Raw genomic sequence first — 16,111 nt, forward strand, 5'->3', positions numbered from 1 at the left:
AATACTACCTCTGCAAATATGCAGACGTGTAATGCAGTATAAAAGGTGTTGAACCCACATGGAGAAGATTAATTGCTAAACTAGTAAACCTAACTAAAAAGTAGTAAATTAGTTTGATTTTGTGTTTTTAAATGAGAAAGCGGGTAAAGCATAAAACGAGAAAGTAAAATGCAAGAGAAACACATTAAAGAGGAAAGACTACTCCTAGCTTGTTTTGGGACACTTGTTCACATAAATCAAAGGTCAAATCTTTAGGAAAATAAAATAAAATAGAAATAGAATGAAGTTAATCTCACTTTGCTTGTCAAAACTGGTGGAGAGAGGGTAGCAGCAGGGGTTTTCCAACGCGTGCAGCAATGGCATGGGGAGGAGGCCGAAGCGGCCGCCTGTGCATGCACAGTAGTGGCAGCGGCAGATCCGAGAAAGGGAGATCTGGAGAGAGGGTGGTGCGAAACCGTGAGCGAGAGAGATGAGGGAGAAAGAGAGAGAAATAGAGGGGAAAAGGAGAGAGGGGGAGGCGCCCGCCGTCTGTGTCGAGCAGGGCCGGCGGAGGAGCTGGCGGCGGTAGCTAGTGGGAGAGGAAGAGGAGCTGCTCCTTTCTCATTTAGATTTAGGCTACGAATGGTTGAGGAGATAACTTTGGTATCTCCCAGCAATGAAAGGGTCCTCCCATAGAGCCCTTCCATTCTACATCATTTCCACATCATCTGATGTGAATTCGGGTATTCACAATCATAGAATACACAATGTCGAGGGCCATGGGTTGATTGGGGTCCGAGAAGAGGGTGGAGACATGTCAAGGTGCCAAGCCAAATTCAGAGGTCTAATTCAAACTGGAATTTCACTATGAAGATACAATCAAATGCTCTCCTCAGACCACCATTGTCTTCATCGTCAAAAGATCTTCGCGTGGGTATCTTGCATGCCTCAATCGAAGCCCGGATGAGGAAGTTATGATCAATTTAAGAAAGTCGCGCAATGTAGAAAGAAACACGCGGGCGGGTGTTTTGCCAACCCAAAATCAACCGGCCGGGTGTGTTTGCCGAGAGAACAGTTTTTGTCCAGAGACTTCACGCAGGCAGGTAAAATGAACCGTGGAAAAAACCCGGTCGGGTGTTTTGTCCGGAATGTAACTTTTTGACCTAGAATTGTTTTATTTTGCTTCTTTTTTTCACTCTAGTATAAATACCCATGTCTAGGGTTTTTGTGAGCAGTTTTTGAATGATATTGAAAGAACAAAGACTCCATTGTGAGCACCATCTTCATTTTTGAAGATTTATCAAAATCCCTTGTAGTTGCATTCCAATCTATTGTCAGGCTTAGGTTGAATGTTAAGGTGTGCTTTACTTGTTCTTGTGTTGCTAGTTTTGTGGAGCCATTAGGTTGTTTTTTGTGAAAGTAGTCATTGGGTTTTCTTTCTTGAGCTTTAATCTAAATCATAACACATATCATCTTCTTCTTCTCTTCCATCTTTTTATTGTCTTATTTCTGGTTTGGGTTATTGGATATTTTTGCAAGAAAAAATCAGGGCAACATATGTTTCTTGAATCCTTAAGATTCACATTATTTGGTATCAAACCCATTAGTTCTTGTTCTTGTAATATACCAAAAAAAAAATTTGCGACTTTTGTTGTAATATGGATGTCGAGTGGAAAATTTTCTTTTATGAGATTATTCGTTCCTAAGTGATTGAGTTGATTATGTGAAATAATTGTCATGAGCGATGTGGAATGAAATGTTATATACATTATATGTTACAATGTGGGGAATTAATTAAATGAGATCATGCATTTTGTTCTAGCCAAATTCATTGGGAATTTTCGGCCCATTCAATTATTGAAAATATCTTCTTCTTGGATTTAATTGATTGTATTGGGATATTTATCCAAATTAAATCCAAACCAAATTATCCCTAATTTGTGCTACATGAAATTCGAATCCTAGCCTAATGTTGTGAGTTTCGAAAATCCCCTATTTTAATTAGGAGGATAATTATTTTCTTTGAATTAATTGGTGCCTTGTTGATTCCCTTCTTTTAATTTTGAATCCAATTAAATCATGCCACACTTTGTTTCCTCACCCTAATTAAATTAGGATTTGAATTATTTCCTTGTGGTAATTAAAGCCAATTTTTGGCCCTCATTGTGGAGGAAAATATATTTATTTCCTATTTTGTGGAATTCCTTCTATTCAAATAATTGCTAAATTAATACCTATGTCTAATCCATTGGGGATGTGAATATTTTCCTTTTATTTTGTTCTCCATCCCACACGCCCATATACTTTTATTTTCCTTGTGGATATTAATTTATTGGTTACCTATTTTTATGGGAGTCTTTTCCTATATAAAAAAAAGAATTACCAAATTTAAATCTTATTCCCATTTAATTGAAGATTTAAATATTTATTTCCTTCCATGCACCAAAATACACGCCTACTTTATTTTTATTGTGGGAATTCACCTCTATTTTATTCTCCCACAATTTAATTATTCTAATTTAGTGTGGGGATTTAACCTAAACCTTATATAACTAAAACCCTAACCCTAGCCACCAAAAATCACACGCCTCCTTTCTCCTTCTCCCTCCCCCACACGATTTCCCCCCCCCCCTCCCCCTCCACATTCTCTCCAAAAACTCTCCTTCAATCCTTGTTCTTGCATCCATTGGAGTTGATTTTCAAGAGTTCTCGACAAATCGTATCAATCTTTGCTTCTACCGGTTGGTTTTCGATTCAAGAAGGTATAATTGAATCTTTTCCCTCATCTTCACCATTGAAAACCTTGTTCTTGATTCCTTCATGAAAATTTGTGTTTTGTATGAGAAGAATTGTGAATATGCGATTATGAATGAAAATGTGTGAAGTTTGAATGAATCATTTGTCAATGATGTGTGATTGTATGAGGACATGATTGTGAGAACCTTTTGAAGCATGATTGTGTGTGCAAAGAAACCCTAATTTCGAAATTGTGAAACCTGAAAACTGTGGTGTTCGGACAGTGGATTCCGACGTGTGTTTGACTGACCAAACGATCCTATTTTGGTGCGAACTTTTAACTGAGTAAACTTTAAGGTGTTTTTTGTGTTGTGTGTAAATTTCAGCCCCTCTTGATGAAAGATGAATTTTTAATATATCTTTGAAGTCGACTGCGCAATTCTGCCAGAAACTTGTATTCTCGCCTAGAAATTTCGTTTTCTATTTGACCGACCAAATGGCCTCTTTTTTATGTGAATTTTGAACTGGATGAAATATGAAGTGTCTTCTGTGATTTGTGAAAATTTTAGCCTCATTGGACTTCGAATGAATGTTTGACAAAGTTTTCAATTGAATTGCGCAGTACTGCCAGAGTTTTTGTGTCCGACCAGAGAGTTGCACTTTTGTTTTGACTGGCTAAATGACATGATTTTGGTGTACAATTTTAACGGGATGAACTTGAATGTGTCTACTGTGTTGTGACCATATTTTAGCTTCATATGAAGTCGGATGGATATTTGGTGATTTTTACAAACCAACTGCACCGTTCTGCCAGATTTGTTATTATGTTGAAATATCACTTGTTGCCAAGTTTGAGTGAATTATATGATGCATGTATGATTAAGGAATGTATCCTATGACGTGATTATGTGTGACACGTTGAGAAATATTATGGCATGTTTTCCTTATGTTGACGAATGGTTGGGATGGGTAATTTAAGAGAACGATGAAAGGAACGATAGGACATGCATGATAATATGAATTGATGGAAGGCTGATTTGTGTTGTGATGTTGATAAGGGTTATTGTGTGTACGTGAGCACGAGGAACGAGGGTTGCCTTAAGTTGGATATTGAATTGTTTAAGCAAACGAGGTGGGCTTTCTTATATAATTCTTTTATTTTCCAAAAATATGATGTGGTGTTATAAGGGTGGTTTAACTCGTTATGTCATGCCATGATGTTTTGTTTATGAGATTGTTGCCTGATGCCTAGTTCGTCCGAGCTTGCTCCGTTAGGCTATATGGCTGTGTTGTGAAACGAATTCGGGTCTGAGTAGGGCCGCAAACCCTATCAGGCTGTGTACACTGGTGGGATCGTGAGCCGTCCTTGCTAGTCGGCCGGTCTCGTGGGCGAATAGTGTGGCCACACTTTCGTCGCACATGGAATGATCATTGTGATTGATGGATTGTTGAGAAAGTGGGGAGATTATTTGACTGGCCAGTCTATGAAATGTTTTTGTGTTCTCGATGATATTTCTTAACTACATGTAAAACTCGAGATCACTAGTATGGATGACATAACTGTATAAAATGTTTTCGGCATGAGCCCATTGAGTATAACAAGTACTCAACCCTGCATATGTTTTCCCTATGTGCAGGTTGAGCGGGATGTTGCGATGGATGTTGAGTCGGCCTAGGGAATTTGGATGCGTTGTGTCTTCATACATAGGTGTCATCCTTGACTCTCTTTAGAACCTTATTTCCGCTGCTATATTTTTGAACTATGCCTCAAGACTTTATTTTACTTCGTACTACTTTTGGCATGTCAAATTCTTTTAGACTTTATTTTACTTCGTTACTCTAAAACGGTTTTTCGTAAACTAAAACCTTTGTTCTTTCGGAAATTAATTGGATTTTGATATTTATTTTTCCCCGCCGCTTCCTTTGAAAAATCGTTTACTATAAGTCTTTGCTAATTAATAATGAATTTATGACATTAAGTTTCTTTAAACTAAAATATTTTTCTTTTAAGCTAATGAAGTTTTTCATATAAACTGTCATCCTTATATGTTGTCTTTATTGTTATTCCGTGGTCACGATCTCCTCGTTTATCGTACCCCTAGTATGGGCGGTCGTGACAGAGTGGTATCAAAGCTTCGTTCTTTCGCTCTGGTCCGAGAGTCTTCTTTCACCTTAAGTCTAGAATAGTAGACCATAAACTAGAAATGTCACGAAGGCTCAACATCCAAAGCATCGCGCTCAAACAAAGAAAGTGAGGTATGTTTTGAGTTATTGCAAACATGTGAGATCGATGCATGAAATTGATGATGATATGATGATGATGTTTGGGCAAGGGCACGCATGTGAATGAATGTTATGCGTAAGGATGAATTGTGATGATATGACTATGTGGAATATGAGTATGATTGACATGATGATCTAAGCATGTATTGTATGCTTGAATACGATGTGGTGATAGTATGATTCTTTGGAGTATGAGCATGATTGTCAAGATGGTCTAAACACGTGTGGTATGTGTGAAAATGATACTGTGATGGTATGATTATGTGGGACATGAGCAAGATTGGTATGATGACCTAAGTATGTGTTATATGTGTGAAAGTACTACGACGTGAGCATGTGAACATAGGATGATGGAGTGTTTTACATGAAGGACGAAAGTTGATGAGTTGTTTTGAGAATGTTAAAAAAAATTGAAAAAAATTTTGAGTAATCTAAGAATGTTGTTTCAAACATATATGTGAAGTGCATGAGTGTTATGTTTGGAATATAAATGTTTTATGAGCTTTGAAAGATTTGCAAGGTTTGTATGTAGAAAAAAAATGGAAAAAGGATTTTGTGGTTGATGTTTTGTAATATTAATGACTAGTTGTCCTAGTGGAGTTTGATTGAGGAAAAATGTTTACATTGTGGAAAGTTGTTGGTAATTTTGGAAGTTGTTTGATTGAGGAAAAATGTTTATGTTTTGCAATATCTTTGAACTTCAAATGAAAACATGTTAGTTCTCTCATTTGGGAAAATTTATTGACCAATGGAAAATGTTGTGTTTATGAATTGTTCAAAAAAAAAATAATTAAATTAACTTTTTCGTTTGGAAAATTTAGCTATGGAAGTGTGATGTTATGTATGTTATGAGGTGCGAAGTATGATGCGTTATTCTATGGAGTGTTTTATACGAATGATGGAAGTTGATGTGAAAGTACATTTTAATTTGAGTTAAAACTTTTACTTTAAAAGCGATATGTGGAAAAAAAACTTTTTTTTTCGGAAAGTGTGAAAGTGTAAAGAAATTTTGTTTCAAAAGTTGTGAATATAATTGTGAAGTTCGAAAGTGTTTTGCTATGGGATGTGAAAATGTTGTGTGTTTATCTTGAGGTCTGAATGACGTAAATTGTGGTAGATGATGATCTATGAGATGACGAATTGTGTTGTGAACTTAGAGTACCTAAAATATAAGCCTAGTTGACCGCGCTAGTCGTAGTTCTAAGTTGAAAACTTAACTACTGCTTCTCTAAGCAATGAAACGTACGAGAATATGAAAGTTGAGGCAAACCCTTAAGTCAAGGTGTGAGACAAGAAGAGGTGAAGCTAAGTGATATTTTCATGCAACGACGAGCGGTCATACTCGCGATTTAAATTAGTATAGTGTAATCGTGCGTAAGCGGCAAAATGATGGAGATGATCTTCATACCCTGCTAAGGAGCACGAGGATGACAGCAATATCCTACGAGGATAATCATTATGACATGCAGAGAACTTTATGAAGATATGGACTCCGACTTTCATTGTTAGTGGCTTTGACACGAAGAATCTCAGCGTGGAATCCACAGTCCTTAGAGCGATGTTACCAGTCTCGGCTTGCGAAAGATGAATGAGGTGGTGCGACTTTAATAGCTATAACAAACTATTTTAATCAACAGTTCTTACTTGGATTCTAAGAAGTTATTTTTCAGGACCTTTCAAATAACTGTGAGCCCTTGTCTATTTAACAGCTTGTTTCATTCACCCCTTGCAAGTGATGCATATTATTTCTTTTCCTCCATTGAGTCATAACTCACTTTCAGTTCTTGGAAAGTGGTGTTGCCTTCATAACTTTGGACAATTGGATTGATTGTAGTCTTCTTTGACTTATTATTTATACGAACAATATTTTGACTTTGTGAGCCTTTGCTATTGAACTTCATTCCTAAGGCTGCTTGCAGTCATGTCCTTCAATATAGGCACGCTTCACAGACATGTTTTCTATGAGATATTCTTCTTTGAACTTTTGTTCAGCTTTTTATTTTGTAACCATGTCTGTGTCAAGTTCTTTCTCATAGAGTGAAATTCTTTTTGGTTCAGTTCCACTATATGTATTCTTTCCATAATAGAACCATTTTTTTTACAAAACAAAGTTAAGGTCTACATTTTGTACCTTGCCTTAACAAACTTAATCCACTTGATTTTTTTTCAAAAGCCCCTTTGACTTTGGTTGCCTTTCACAAACATATGAACCCATTGATATGATTATATTATTCCACATTATGATTTTCGTTGAACCATGATCAGTACCGCTTTGTGACAACTGCCTACAATTCTAATCCTCATACAACTGATCATTTTTTTCTCAACCCTATAAGTCATTATCCATTGATATGTGGACCTTTCAAATTTGGTCAAACAACTGAATTAGCTTGTTTGGTAGCCTACTATGAGAATTGACTTTAATTCGATTGCATCCCATATTCATGACCTATCTTATGTTCTTTCAAGCTCCGTGGGGATGATCATAACCAATTGTTACAATTTGAAATCGGTTCATATCCAAGTTAAGACTGTTTGATTAAACTTTGAGTTCTAGATACATATTCCGAGTTCTTGACGCAACTTTTGCAAGGAGAGGCAAATTTCTTTTCGAGCCCCTGGTGACGAGCCGACTAGCTTGTATGGGATTTCCATGAACCGACGAACCTCTATAATCTCTGCTTTACAAGCAACCACGATGATCAGAAAAGGGCGTTCGGTGTATCTTGTGTACTTGAATGGAAAGGAGAAGAAAGACTTGAAGGTGGAAGACGAGGCAGTAATACGAGACTTTCCCGACGTGTTCCCTAAAACTTTGCCTGGACCGCCACCCGATAGACAAGTGAAGTTTACCTTTGACTTAGAACCTGGATCTGCGCCAGTATCGAAAGTACCATACCGAATGGCCTCTAAAGAGTTGGTTGAATTGAAGATTCAGTTGCAAGAACTACTAGATTTGGGATTTATTCAGCCTAGTGTATCACCGTGGGGAGCGCCTGTGTTGTTCGTGAAGAAAAAGGACGGAACAATGAGGATGTGCATCGATTATCGTGAGCTCAACAAGCTGACCTTGAAGAATAAATACCCACTGCCAAGAATCGACGACTTGTTTGACCAACTTCGAGGAGCGGGCGTATTTTCGAAAATGGACTTGAGATCGGGGTATCATCAACTAAAGGTCCGACGAGAGGATGTGCCTAAGACTGCTTTTCGCACTCGTTATGGCCATTATGATTCGTCGTGATGCCATTTGGGCTGACCAACGCCCCGGCCAACTTCATGGACTTGATGAACTGAGTTTTCCACGAGTATCTCGACAAGTTCGTGTTAGTCTTCATCGACGATGTTTTAGTATACTCGAAGAACGAGGAGGAACTTGGAGGGCATTTGCAAACTGTGTTGGAAACGTTACGAAAGGAGAAACTTTATGCCAAGTTTAGTAAGTGTGAGTTTTGGTTGACTCGAGTGAACTTTCTTGGTCATATTGTGACGGCAAATGGGATTCAAGTAGACCCAGCAAAGGTCGAGGCTGTGCAAAATTGGAAATCGCCGAAAACACCGAGTGAAATCTACAGTTTCTTGGGATTGGCGGGATACTATCGACACTTCATCGAGGGATTCTCTAAAATCGCGAGGCCAATGACACAACTGTTGAAGAAAGGAGTCAAAGTGGTTTGGACGCCGGAGTGCGAGGCGAGTTTCCAACTGTTGAAAGAGAAATTGACTACAGCACCTGTTCTAGCCATACCGGCAGCCGACAAGGACTTCGCCGTCTATACTGATGCATCGAAAGTAGGACTTGGATGCGTGTTGATGCAAGATGGGAAAGTGATAGCATACGCTTCCCGACATTTGAGACCGAATGAATTAAATTTTCCGATTCACGACTTGGAGCTAGCAGCAGTAGTGCATGCACTGATAATTTGGAGACATCATCTCTACGGAGTGAGATATACAGATCACAAAAGTCTCAAGTATTTCTTCGAGCAAAAGGAGCTAAACATGCAACAACGACGTTGGTTAGAGATCGTGAAAGATTATGACTTATCATCCGGGCAAGGCGAACGTAGTAGCTGATGCTTTGAGTAGGAAGAACCAACCGCAATTGGCTTATTTCCTAACGCAAGAGGAAGCGTTGATTCGTGAATTCGACAGAATGGGATTGGAAATAGTAAAAGTGCCTGAGACAGTAGGAGGAAGAATCGCGACGCTAGTGATTGAGCCAGATTTGAGAACCAAGCTCAAGCCCAATGACGTGATGAGAAGTTGGAAGAGTTACGTGTGAAGGTGAGAGCCGAGAAGCTTGATCATTACCGTGAGGAGGTGGATAATGCTTTGACGTACGATGGACGATTGTGTGTGCCGAGCGATGAGGCGCTAAAAGATGAGATTTTGAGAGAAGCGCACGACACGCCTTACACTGCTCACCCCGGAAGCACGAAGATGTATCGATATTTGAAGCAACGTTTTTGGTGGAATGGAATGAAAGGAGATGTGGCGTCGTATGTGGAGCGATGTCTAGCATGCCAACAAGTGAAGGCCTTACACCAACGGCCATATGGGAAATTGCAACCACTTGTAATTCCCAAATGGAAGTGGGAGCATCTAACTATGGATTTCGTGATGGGTTTGCCAAAGTCACAGAAGGGCAACACCATGCGCGCTTCTCCTCTTGTGACCTCCCAATTCAGTTTCACCTGTCGGTGGTCTATGGAAAATGCACAAGAGTTGGAAGACACCCGCTTTGGAATAAACTTCGAGAGTTGGCTGTGGGTATGGAGGGTTTGCCGTGGTTGGTAGGAGGAGATTTTAATATCTTCCTCTCTGAGGAGGAAAGGCAGGGGTCGAATAAGAACAGAGTAAAGGAAATGGTGGAATTTGCTGATGCGGTTAATGACTGTCAGCTGCTAGAGCTTGGTTCCGATGGTGCTAATTTTACGTGGGCCAGAGGAGACATCTTGGAAAAACTTGATAGAGCTTTGATCGGAGAGGGATGGCTTCATTTGTTCTCGGAGACTAGAGTTACAAATCTACCTAGGGTGATGTCGGATCATAGTCCGCTGCTCATTCAATGCAGGTGTCCAGGTCCTCTGGTGCGACCACCGTTCAGGTTTCAAAATATGTGGGTGAGGCACCGTTCTTTCCGGGAGGTGGTGAAGGAGAGTTGGAATATACCAATTGAAGAAAGGGGCCTAGTGAAGTTGCAGGTTAAGCTCAGTCGGTTAAAGAAATGCTTGAAACTGTGGAACAAAAATGGTTTTGGCAATATCTTTGAAAAACTAAAGCTGGCAGAAGAAGAAGCTCAAGAAGCTCTTAAAAGGTTTGAACAAAATAAGACCCCTGAAAACCGGGCTGAGATGAATAGGACAGCGGCTGAGCTGATCCTTAGAGTTAAAATGGAAGAAGATTACTGGAAGCAAAAAGCGGCTATACGTTGGTCGGTCGAAGGGGAAAGAAATTCAAAGTTCTTCCAAGGATGGGTGAAATACAAAAGATCTAAAGCTAGGATCTTCTCGATTGAGGAGGGGGATCAAACTCTGACGGAGGATGAAGATATCAGAGCCTCAGCCGTTAACTTTTTCCAGAAGCTGTTGTCTTCAGATGTAGATAAGCTAGTGGAACCAGATCTGGACATCTTGTCATCTATTCCAGCTGAGGTTAATATGAATGAGTTGGATAAGACGCCATCGATATAGGAGATGCGAGACGCAGTCTTTGGTATCTGTTCGGATAGTGCATCGGGGCCAGATGGGTTTTCCTCGTTATTCTACCAAAAGTGTTGGGATATCATCAGCCGAGATGTTTTGGAGGTGGTTACTGATTTCTTTCAGGTGGCGCAAATGCCGAGGGGAATTGCGGCGACAATGATTATCCTTATCCCCAAGAAAAAGAATCCCACGAAGTGGACAGAATATAGGCCGATAAGTTTGTGTAATGTGTCTAATAAAATCATCTCTAAACTGCTGACTTCAAGAATGGCAGCACTCCTCCCCGTGCTCACGGCGCCAAATCAGAGCGGCTTCGTAAGGGGCCGGCTTCTCAGTGATAATGTGTTACTTGCTAAGGAGATGATCTATGAGATAGGGAAATGCAACCCGTCTCCAAACTTGGTTCTTAAATTAGATATGGCAAAGGCGTACGATCGTGTCCAGTGGCCGTTCTTGCTAAAAGTGTTAAAAAGAATGGGATTCTCGGATTTATGGCTGGGAATGATCGAGAGATGTGTTAATCCTTGCTGGTTCTCGGTCCTTATTAATGGTTCTCCAGCTGGGTTTTTCAAGTCTTCACGCGGACTACGTCAAGGGGATCCTCTGTCCCCCTCTTTATTTATCCTCGCGGCTGATTACTTATGCCGCCTTCTAGACCGGCTTATCCTTGGAAAGAAGGAGATGAGGTTCTGTACAGCTCGATATTCAATGGGGGTCTCGCATCTGGCATATGCGGATGATATAATCATCTTTACTCAAGCTAGAAGAGCAACCATCCGTAAAATCAATCATTGCCTCAAACATTATATGGAGGTCTCAGGTCAGTTGATAAATGAGGGGAAAAGCTGTTTCTACATAGATGAGAAGTACAATGGCTGGGCTGCAGGGGTGAAGCTAACAGGAGGGTTCCAACAGGGCACTCTGCCTTGCACATACCTTGGGGTTCCAATTTTCAAAGGAAGGAAGAAAACGAACCTCTTCATGTTTCTTCGTGACAAAATGTCTGAGAAGGTGCAGAGTTGGAGTCATCGGCACCTTTCCTTTGGGGGAAGATTGACCTTGATCAGAAGTATCTTACAGGCTATACCAATGCACATTTTCCAGGTTCTAGAACTTACCAAAGGGGCTATCAGATTGATGGAGCAGGTGCTAGGAAGATATTTTTGGGGCTTTTGTAATACGACGAACAAAACACACTGGATAAAATGGGAGGACGTTTGCAGACCAACGTGCGAAGGAGGCTGGGGTATACGTCGTATGGCAGACACCGTGGAGGCTTGTAGCTTTAAGCTTTGGTGGAGATTCCGTGAGAAGAGTTCTTTGTGGGGTGAGTATATGCACAAGAAATATTGGTCTCAATCAGCTGTTTTCTCCATCTACCTTTCTTGCCGTTTCAGCCCCACGTGGAGAAGATTATTCAAAGCGGGAAGTAAATGTCATCATCTTCTCAGATGGATGCTGGGTAAAGGAAATCTAAATTTCTGGGATGATGTCTGGGTGAAAAATCAGCTGCTCTCCAGCCTTCGTCTGCGTGAAGAAGCTCCTGAGTTTGCTTGGGTAAAAGATGTGTGGAGGGATTCGGAGTGGAATGAGGAGGTTCTCCGGGAATGGCTGGGAGAGCAAGGCGTTCCGAGAGAGTGGGTAGAGGACATCTTGCTGACCCCTTTCGACATGGAGGAGGAGGATAAAGCTCGATGGACCCTAAACCCCCATGGAAATTTCACTCTAGCCTCAGCATGGGAGCAGGTTCGGCACAGAGGTGAGGAGAGGGAGGTTTTTAAAATCATCTGGAACAAGAGTATCATCCCCACGATATCTGTTTTTCTGTGGCGAATGTTGGCTAACCGTCTCCCGATTGATGAGAAATTACAATGGAGGGGGTAGCAATGGCCTCCAAGTGCCGCTGTTGTGCTAATCCAAAGAGTGAATCAAGACTCCACCTTTTTGTGAATGGGGAGGCAGCCAAGGGAGTGTGGGAGCACTTTGCGAGTTGGTTCCCTCAGGTCAATGCCTTTGTATGGCCAGGGAATAATGTGGAAAGAAGGTTGAGATGGTGGCAGCAACATACCAGAAGCAGATGTCACCCTCATGTAAGTACCATCATCCCTTGCTTGATTTTGGACAGAGAGAAATGGATGCATACATCGTGGAACTAGTTTCAGGCTGGAGAATGTATGCTACAGGGTAGAATGGCACCTCAGAAACCTGGTGTTGGCTGGGCATCTTGGCCAGGAGCAGTGGGAAGATTGTGAGTCGGGTGTAGCTTCCTTGAAAGGACGCCCGACTAGGGAAAGGCCTAAAAAGGCTGAGAAAGTGCAGTGGAGGCTTCCAGCTGAAACTTAATTCGGATGGAGCCTACGAAAAGTCAGAGAACAAAGGGGGTTGGAGGTTTGCTGCGGAACTACCGAGGTGACCTAGTCGAAGCCTTTAGTTCTCCTTTGGAAGTGTCTTCAGGGTTGGAGGCGGAAATGATGGCCCTTTTGGAGGGTATCTTGATGGCCAAAGCGCATGGCACGTTCCTCTGGTTGGAATCAGATGCGGAAATCATGTGCTCTGCCCTTGATAAGGGACTGCTGGGGCCGGCAGAGACAAGGCACACTATGGCTAAGATCAGAAATGTTCTAAAGGGATTCACTTGGAAAATCACTTACATCGGACGGGAAGGGAATAAAGTGGCAGACTATCTTGCTTCCATCGGAAAGAAGAGCACGGTCAAGCTGAGGTATACAGATAGATCAGCCCCGGCAAGAGTAAGAGCTATGGTGAGGCTGGACCAGATTGGCATGCCGAATTTTCGGTTTCCTTAGTTTGTTTGGTTTTTTCATGGCTGATACGATAGTTGTTTGGTATTGTTTTATTGTTTTTCGTGGCTGTTAAGATAGTCTCGTTTGGTGTAGCTTTGATATTTTGGACATTCCACTTTTGGGTCTGTCAGCTTGTAATTCCCTTTTTGATATGATATATATGGGATGAGGGACCTGCTAAACCCTCCGCCGGGAAGGCGTTTATGGAAAAAAAAAGAAGGGCAACACTGTAATTTGGGTGATCATCGACCGACTAACTAAAAGCGCGCACTTTTTACCAATTCGAATTACTTATGGCGTGGACAAGTTAGCAAAGCTCTACGTGAATGAGATTGTGCGTTTGCATGGGGTGCCAAAGACCATTGTGTCCGACCGTGATACGAAGTTCACATCAGAGTTTACAACGGGAATTGGGCACACAACTGAACTTCAGCACTGCTTATCACCCACAATCGGACGGACAGTCAGAGAGGACGATTCAAACGCTCGAGGATATGCTGCGAGTCGTTGTCTTAGATTGAGGGGAAAGTTGGGAAACTATTCTACCATTGGTTGAATTCGCATACAACAATAGCTACAAAGCGACGATCGATATGGCTCCGTATGAAGCTTTATATGGCAGGAAGTGTCAATCCCCACTATATTGGGATGAAGTTGGTGAGAGGAAGATGTTAGGACCCGATGCTATAAAGGAAATGACCGAAATTGTGCATCAAATTCGTGCAAGGATCAAGGAAGCTCAAGATAGGCAGAAGTCGTACGCTGACGTGCGCCGAACAGAGATCAAATTCGATGTTGGTGACAAAGTATTCTTGAAAGTATCCCCCGACTAAAGGAGTTGTGAGGTTTGGAGTGAAGGGCAAGCTGAAACCGCATTTTGTAGGGCCGTACGAGATCATCGATGAAGTAGGTCCTGTAGCGTACCGTTTGGCGTTACCTCTCAGTTTTGGGAATGTGCACAACGTGTTCCATCTGTCGCAGTTGCGCAAGTACGTGTTCGACCCCAAGCATGTGATTCATCAAGAGGAAGTGATCCTGACCCCCGACATGAGTGACGAGGAGAGGCCCGAGGCAATCCTAGATCGGAAGGTGCAAGAGTTGCGAAACAAGTAGATAGCATCCGTGAAGGTGTTGTGGAAACACCATGGCTCCGAGGAAGCCACGTGGGAATTAGAGGATAGAATGAAAGAAAAGTACCCGGAGTTGTTTATGAGAGACGATCAAATTTCGGGACGAAATTTCTGTTAAGAGAGGAAGGATGTAACATCCTAAAAAAAATTTGCGACTTTTGTTGTAATATGGATGTCGAGTGGAAAATTTTCTTTTATGAGATTATTCGTTCCTAAGTGATTGAGTTGATTATGTGAAATAATTGTCATGAGCGATGTGGAATGAAATGTTACATACATTATATGTTACAATGTGGGGAATTAATTAAATGAGATCATGCATTTTGTTCTAGCCAAATTCATTGGGAATTTTCTGCCCCTTCAATTATTGAAAATATTTTCTTCTTGGATTTAATTGATTATTTTGGGATATTTATCCAAATTAAATCCAAACCGAATTATCCCTAATTTGTGCTACATGAAATTCGAATTCTAGCCTAATGTTGTGAGTTTCGAAAATCCCCTATTTTAATTAGGAGGATGAATTATTTTCTTTGATTTAATTGGTGCCTTGTTGATTCCCTTCTTTTAATTTTGAATCCAATTAAATCATGCCACACTTTGTTTCCTCGCCTTTATTAAATTAGGATTTGAATTATTTCCTTGTGGCAATTAAAGCCAATTTTCGGCCCTCATTGTGGAGGAAAATATATTTATTTCCTATTTTGTGGAATTCCTTCTATTCAAATAAGTGCCAAATTAATACCTATGTCTAATCCATTGGGGATGTGAATATTTTCCTTTTATTTTGTTCTCCATCCCACACGCCCATATGCTTATATTTTCCTTGTGGATATTAATTTATTGGTTACCTATTTTTATGGGAGTCTTTTCCTATAAAAAAAAGACTTACCAAATTTAAATTCTATTCTCATTTAATCGAGGATTTAAATATTTATTTCCTTCCATGCACCAAAATACACGCCTACTTTATTTTTATTGTGGGAATTCACCTCTATTTTATTCTCCCACAATTTAATTATTATAATTTAGTGTGGGGATTTAACCTAAACCTTAAATAACTAAAACCCTAACCCTAGCCACCAAAAATCACACGCCTCCTTTCTCCTTCTCCCTCCCCCACACGATTCCCCCCCCCCCCCCTCCCTCTCTACATTTTCTCCAAAAACTCTCATTCAATCCTCGTTCTTGCATCCATTGGAGTTGATTTTCAAGAGTTCCCGACGAATCGTATCAATCTTTGCTTCTACCGGTTGGTTTACTATTCAAGAAGGTATAATTGAATCTTTTCCCTCATCTTCACCATTGAAAACCTTGTTCTTGATTCCTTCATGCATGTAGTGAGTGTATGAATCTTAGATCGCATAATTATTGGTGGGAATTTGTGTTTTGTATGAGAAGAATTGTGAATATGCGATTTTGAATGAAAATGTGTGAAGTTTGAATGAATCATTGGTGAATGATGTGTGAT

General features: G+C 40.7%; 1 protein-coding gene across 1 annotated transcript; it reads left to right on the forward strand.

Annotated features, from left to right (window-relative positions):
• The first annotated feature begins 9,773 nt into the window (after positions 1–9,773).
• Positions 9,774–10,694, forward strand: LOC121764204. Its single transcript, XM_042160260.1, has one exon. It carries the CDS (start codon positions 9,774–9,776, stop codon positions 10,692–10,694), a length of 921 nt encoding a protein of 306 aa, XP_042016194.1.
• Positions 10,695–16,111: the final 5,417 nt, after the last annotated feature.

The sequence above is a fragment of the Salvia splendens genome, chromosome 14 (assembly GCF_004379255.2).
Source record: "Salvia splendens isolate huo1 chromosome 14, SspV2, whole genome shotgun sequence".
In the NCBI taxonomy this organism is placed as follows: Eukaryota; Viridiplantae; Streptophyta; class Magnoliopsida; order Lamiales; family Lamiaceae; genus Salvia; species Salvia splendens.

What these genes read in the sequence shown, in the direction of transcription:
- LOC121764204 (XM_042160260.1), top strand. Translation starts at nt 9,774, where the DNA reads ATGGAGGGTTTGCCGTGGTTGGTAGGAGGAGATTTTAATATCTTCCTC.